The sequence below is a fragment of the Oryctolagus cuniculus genome, chromosome 6 (assembly GCF_051225735.1).
Source record: "Oryctolagus cuniculus isolate XC-2025 breed Fujian yellow rabbit chromosome 6, ASM5122573v1, whole genome shotgun sequence".
NCBI lineage: Eukaryota > Metazoa > Chordata > Mammalia > Lagomorpha > Leporidae > Oryctolagus > Oryctolagus cuniculus.
The window spans coordinates 168,057,515-168,063,492 of NC_142872.1; the positions used below are offsets into that span (position 1 = coordinate 168,057,515).

The 5,978-nt window shown below is 69.9% G+C and overlaps 1 protein-coding gene and 1 pseudogene across 5 annotated transcripts; one reads left to right on the forward strand and one right to left on the reverse strand.

Moving 5' to 3' along the window:
• The first annotated feature begins 73 nt into the window (after positions 1-73).
• MAPK15 (mitogen-activated protein kinase 15) lies at positions 74-5,823 on the forward strand. 5 transcript variants are annotated; one of them, XM_089336552.1, is made up of 13 exons: positions 113-247; positions 487-585; positions 737-766; positions 875-965; positions 1,299-1,429; positions 1,507-1,670; positions 1,755-1,894; positions 2,445-2,502; positions 2,778-2,915; positions 3,001-3,106; positions 3,208-3,325; positions 3,404-3,531; positions 5,573-5,823. In XM_089336552.1, exons 1-13 carry the CDS (start codon positions 179-181, stop codon positions 5,684-5,686), a joined length of 1,386 nt encoding a protein of 461 aa, XP_089192678.1. In that variant the 5' UTR covers positions 113-178; the 3' UTR covers positions 5,687-5,823. The 5 variants fall into 5 exon arrangements, with proteins under 5 accessions (XP_089192677.1, XP_089192678.1, XP_008251927.4 ...); XM_089336551.1 differs by lacking the exon at positions 5,573-5,823 and having other exon boundaries at positions 74-247; positions 858-965; positions 3,404-4,169; XM_008253705.5 differs by lacking the exon at positions 5,573-5,823 and having other exon boundaries at positions 3,404-4,168.
• LOC127486427 (U4 spliceosomal RNA) lies at positions 5,375-5,443 on the reverse strand (annotated as a pseudogene).
• Positions 5,824-5,978: the final 155 nt, after the last annotated feature.

Genomic DNA, 5,978 nt, shown 5'->3' on the forward strand with positions numbered 1-5,978 from the left:
TTTGCCTCCTGCCTGGGCTCTGCCTGCCTCGGGGCGGCCGGGGGCGGCGCGCGCGGGCGAGGGCGCACGGCGGCTCCCGGCGCGGGCCCGGGGAGGGGCCCGGCCGCGGGGGCGCAGGCGCACCGCGGGCTCCGCGCGCCCGGGTCGCCGGGCAACGCACCGCAACAGCGGCGCCGCCATGTGCGCCGCCGAGGTGGACGCTCACATAGCGCGGAGATTCCGGCTGCAGCGGCGGCTGGGCAAGGGGGTGAGCTCTTGCCGCCGGCGCGGGGGTCCCCGCGGGCGCGGGGCTGCGTCCGCCGGGCCGCCCGGAGCGCGGAGAGCGCGAGCAGCAGCTGGAGGAGCTGCCGCCGAGCCGGCATGCCTACCGCGGGCCTCCCCGCTGGCCACCGCCCCTCCTGGGCAGCTCCTCCCGGGCCCTCCCACTCCCCCCGAGGCTGAGCCGCGCGGGCCCTCTGCCCTCAAGGCAGCCGTGCGCCCCCCCAGGCCTACGGCATTGTTTGGAAGGCAGTGGACCGGAGCACCGGCGAGGTCGTGGCCATCAAGAAGATCTTCGATGCCTTCAGAGACCAGACGGATGCCCAGGTGGGCGAGCCGGACTCGGGGCAGACTCGGGCAGGCGGGGGCCAGCCCGGGGCTCCTGCTGTCTCTGGGCCAGTGCGCGCCTGGGCCCTTCAGGAGGTGGCCAGCTCCTTGCCTTGCCCATCTGCCCGCACGCCTGTGTTTGTCTCCTCAGAGGACCTTCCGGGAGATCGTGCTCCTGCAGGTGGGTGGCCGGCCTCCTGCCTGTCCGCCTTCTCCAGATGCAGTTCTCTAGACAAGGGGCAGGGCGGAGCTGGCCTTGACCCCGGGCACAGCCGCGGCCTCTCCGCAGGAGTTTGGAGGCCACCCCAACATCATCCGCCTGCTGGACGTGATCCGAGCCGAGAACGACAGGGACATCTACCTGGTGTTTGAGTCTATGGGTGAGCGAGGCCTTGGTCAGCCGCGGCCCCGAGTGGCCGGCGCTCCTACCTCGTGCTCGCCGCCTGTGCACAAGCAGGCAGCTGGCAGGTGTCCACCCGCAGGGCCCCCGCCTGCACAAGCTCCCCCTTGTCCACGGTCCACCGCTGCATTCCTTTCTCACCCCGCAAACCAGGACAGGAAGTACTAATGTGACCCCACACTTTCGTCTCCGTGCCCAGCGTGGGAGTGCTGAGGCCCCGGCCCTGAGGGTGGCGCTGGGGCCAGGGGACGCGGGCTGTGGGCCAGACCTGCCCCTGCTGCCCACGGCTGACCTGCGCCCCCCCCCGCCCCAGACACGGACCTGCACGCGGTCATTGAGAAGGGCACGCTGTTGAAAGACATCCACAAACGCTACATCTTCTACCAGCTCCTGCGGGCCACGCAGTTCCTCCACTCGGGCCACGTCGTCCACCGGGACCAGAAGGTGCGGCCCCACGCGACTTCCCCACCCCGCGGCCCCCAGCCCTTGTGCGCACCCACGGGGCCGCCTCCTCCCTGCAGCCATCCAACGTCCTGCTGGACGCCAACTGCCTGGTGAAGCTCTGCGACTTTGGCCTGGCCCGGTCGCTGAGCAGTGTCCCCGAGGGGCCCGAGGGCCAGCCGCTGACGGAGTACGTGGCCACACGCTGGTACCGGGCGCCGGAGGTGCTGCTGTCCTCACACTGGTAAACCCCCCGCCTCCTCCCCGGGGCCGCCTCGCCTGGCCAGCACCTCCACCTGCGCCTCTGCCTCTCCCTTTCCCGCCCCAGGTACACCCCGGGGGTGGACATGTGGAGCCTGGGCTGCATCCTGGGGGAGATGCTGCGAGGGCGGCCCCTGTTCCCAGGCACGTCCACGCTGCACCAGCTGCAGCTGATCCTGGAGGCCGTCCCCCCGCCCTCCGAGGAGGGTGAGCGTGGGCCGGGGGCCGCGGGTGGCCACGCCTGGGTCACCAGGACTGTCCAAGGGCCCAGGAGGACAGAGGACAGGGCCAGCTTGAGGATGGAGGGCCCAGGGAGGAGCCACCGGGGCCAGCTGGGGAGCGACAGGGCCTGGGGCCCGCCCAGGGTTGTGGGGGTGTCGGGGGTGGGGCGGCTGCTGTGCTGAGGCTTGGAGGAAGGTAGGGCTGGGCTGGGCAGCTCTACAGGTCACTGGTCACTGGGGGCGTGGCAAGGGGTGGGGGCCCTGATCTCGCCCGGTGCTTGCTTCCTGGGGTCCACACAGCAAAGAGGCAGTGTATGGAGTGGGAGCATGAGTGCCCCAGGTGTGAGGCTCCCGGGAGTTGGGCTATGAAGGTGCCGGGGCGGGTACACGCACGGGCGGGCACAGGCTCGCCTGGGGGTCTGAGCCCCACCAGACAGGGCAGCCACTGCTGCACTCCAGGGCCCCAGACCCCCTCAGCCACCCCCCGACCCCAGCCAGGGCCCCAGATCACACCACTTTGTGCCGCCCACCCCCAGACCTCCTGGCTCTCGGCTCAAACTACAGTTCCTTGGTCCTGCACCATCTGGGGTCCCGGTGAGTGGGGTCTGCTTGTGTGGCTTTGTCTTGCCCTGCTGTCCTGAGGGGGCCCCGAGCCCAGCAACTCTGCTAGCCAGGGAGGAGACCCCTGCCCCAGCCCAGTCTCGGAGGTCTCCACACTCCCAGGCTGCCCACAGCTTGGTCTTAGGGGTCCTCCCAGACTGGAAAGTGGAAGTGGCCAAGGTTTGGGGGCCTCCCCAGTCGCCAGGGGTGGGCATCTGGGGAGGGCCCGCGGGTTGGGCCCTGGACAGGACACATGGGGCCACCCACAGGCCTCGGCAGCTGCTGGACGCCCTTCTGCCGCCGGACACCCCGCCGCAGGCCCTGGATCTCCTCCGGCGACTGCTGGTGTTCGCCCCGGACAAGCGCCTGAGCGCCGCGCAGGCCCTGCAGCACCCCTACGTGCAGAGGTGCGGCGGGGGGGGGGGGGCGGGAGGCGTGACCGCGGCCATGGTTCCCTGCCCCGACCCCCGGGCGTGCCTCTGCTCCACGCAGGTTCCACTGCCCCGGCCAGGAGTGGACACGGGACGCGGCCTTTCAGCTTCCGGTGCCCGCAGGGGTCCAGCTCTCTGCGACTGAGTATCGCAACCGGCTCTATCAGGTGCTCCGCCCACGACCCCCATCGTCCCATCCACTCCGGGCTCCCGCCTCCCGTAGTGACCCCCACGCACACCGTGCGCCCTGACACCCCTCCTCCCGCAGATGCTGCTGGAGCGCAGGGGCAGCGGCGGCCTGGGGGGCGCAGCCCCTGAACCCGGAGCGGCCCCGCAGGAGCCGGGACGCAGGCATCGGAGTAGCGGCGGGCGCGCGCCCGAGCGCGGTGCGTGCTGCCGTCCCCGCCGCGTCCCCAGCGGCTTGCGCGGCCCCTGCCCTGACAGCGGCTCTGTCTGCCCCGCAGAGGCCCCCCGCGCCGCCACGAGCAAGTCCCGGCAGCGCCCCGCACCCCTGCTCCAACTTCCACCCCCAGGGAGGCGGGCTCGGCCCCCTGCGCCGGCGGCGGAGGCCCCCTTGGCACCAGCGGGGGTGGTAAGTCGTGCGGCGGGCGCCGGCGGCGCCTCCCATTGCGCCCTGGGTGCCGCTCTGGCTGCTCCTTCCCAGGGGAGGCCGGCGCCCTCCCTGACCTCGCAGGCTGTGGCCCAGGCGGCCAACCGGGCCCTGATCCGCAGCGACCAGACGCGGGTCAGTGGGCTGCGGGCCGCTGGCAGGCTCCGCGGGAGCCGGGGCCCAGGCCCTCCTGCTCCACCTCTGCTCTCCCCGGCGCGCTCCCGACCACTGCCCGGAGCGCAGGCCCCTCCCAGGGATGCCCCGGAGCCTCGGCCGGGCCGCAGGATGCTGGGCAGCACCTCCGCGCTACAGGGCGCCCAGGGCGCTGCCAGGGCTGCGCTCGGGGGCTACTCCCAGGCATATGGCACAGTCTGCCGCTCGGCACTGGACTGCCTGCCCCTGCTTCCCCGCCCTGCACCTGAGCCGCCACGCGGGAACTCCCGGACCTGCTCAGTGCTTCTTCCCAACCCAGTCCCGGCCCCCCTCCAATAAAGTCATGTCCCCCGACTTTCATCCTCTGCCTTCCCCGGACCCCAGCGCCCCTCCCGTGGGCCTCCCCTCGCCCGCTGAAGCTGTCACCGTGGCCCCTGTCTGCCCAGCGCCCAGCGCGGGGCTTCCCTCAGGGTGAAGGCGCCAAGGCTGGCTGATGTCCGAAGGGGCCCCTGCCACCTCCACATCCCCGCCTGGAGCTACTGGGGGTTCCAGGCTGTCCCAGGCTGTCCCGGGCTGTCCCCGGGCTGTCCCCGGGCTGTCCCCAGGGCAGGGACCTGTGGGACACTGAGCCGGAGGAAAAGCAAGGAGCCAGGGGACTACCCCGTCCAGCCCACCCTCCAGTCTCCACCTGGCCCTGCCTTTCCCACAGCCTGTGCCTGGCACTGCCTGGACGGGCCTCACGGGGCTCCAGGCCACCAACTCCGGCCACCGCCAGGCAGGAGGCCTGGCCAGAGCTCTGGCTGGAGCTGTGGGGGCCCAGTGCCCATGGGGGCCCCTGAACCTCGCCTCACCCTGGCCAGAGGAGCTGCAGCCCCCGTGGTGGCCAGGCCAGGCGGCCGGGAGCCCAGAGCTCCGCTGTGTCCTAAAGGCCTCCAGGCCCTGTCAGGAAATGAGGGGAGCGAGGGGAGCTGGCCACACAGAGCCTAGGAGGGAGTAGGCGGGCAGGGGCAGGGGCAGGGATGGAGCAGCAAGGGGGGAGGGAGCAGTTTGCTGCCTGAGGCACAGCCCCGAGCTGATGGCCCAGCAGCACAGCTGTGGCTGTGATAGGCCAGGGAACGGCCGGCAACGGGGCGGGCTGGGCAGGGGGCTTCTTGCTCTGAGACCAGATGACAGCAGTGTGTGCCCCCCGGAGGGCTGGGGCAGCGGAGGCTTTGCCTGGGCTGGAAGGCTGAGCGGCGCTGTTGGAGGGACGGCTGGTGCTCCCACAGGGTGCTGGGAAGGCCACAAGGTTGCAGGTTGCCTACAGCCGCAGGCAGGGAAACATCTGGGAACTTGTGGGCACCAGACTGGGCTCAGCAAGGTGTGGAGGCTGCCGGCAGGAGGCCCTGGGCTCCCTGGAGGCTCTCCACGCCTTGGGCCCATGCCCAGTCTGCTCTGGACGCTGGCACAGGACACACGGGCATGTCGCCCAGGAACCTTCCCGGGGGACCTCTTCCACACGGCCAAAAGCCGCTGCTGTCATCCGTGCCTGGGTGGGGGCTTTGGTGTCAGAGAGGGAGCCGCTGCCCAAGCCCACCACCCAGCCCTCGCTTCGGCAGCGCATATACCAAGCCCAACACCCGCCCTGCTCCACTGCTGGAGCCCGGATTCTGCCTTAATTTCGTGGCCTTTTTCTTTTAATTAGCAATAATCACGCCTCGGATAAACCTCACTGGCTACGATACTGCCACTGCGCAAAGCTGGGTGGCCTTTTTCTTTTAAAAAACTTTGCATTTATTGGAGAGGCTGGCGTGGTGGAGACCGGGCTGGGTCTCCCGCAGGGGTGGCAGGAACCCACCCACTCAGACCCTTACCGCTGCCTTCCCTTCAGGAACCCGAGCCAGGTGCTGATCGCAGGCATCCTAACCATCGCGTTAAGCACTCGGCTGCACGCCTGCCCGGGCTTGTGGACATACTTTTCCCCTGGGAATTTCTTATACTTTAAAAAGTTGAAAAGCAATACAAAACAGAAAGCAATCTTGCAATGCTGCACTGTGTAACCATGGGGCGCCTCCTAAGCATTTGGTGCCAAGATGTGTCATTCCAAATCCAGTAAAGTTACTCTGTGAGCTTAGGGACAAAAGGCACAAGAAAGGCGAAGCAGAACCTTGCCCGGGGTCCGCGTGCTGCTCACACCAGGGACAGGGAGACGGGTGCGGGCAGGGCTCCTGCACAGCCCGCCTGCTGGCCCACACCCAGCCTCTCCCCTGGGACACTTCAAGAGGCTGGGGCCGCCA

Excerpts from the sequence above, each read along its gene's own strand:
- MAPK15 (XM_008253705.5), top strand. The coding sequence starts at position 179 with ATGTGCGCCGCCGAGGTGGACGCTCACATAGCGCGGAGATTCCGGCTG. Across the intron at positions 248-486 it reads AGCGGCGGCTGGGCAAGGGG|GCCTACGGCATTGTTTGGAA; the intron begins GTGAGCTCTTGC and ends GCGCCCCCCCAG. Across the intron at positions 3,107-3,207 it reads ATCGCAACCGGCTCTATCAG|ATGCTGCTGGAGCGCAGGGG; the intron begins GTGCTCCGCCCA and ends CTCCTCCCGCAG.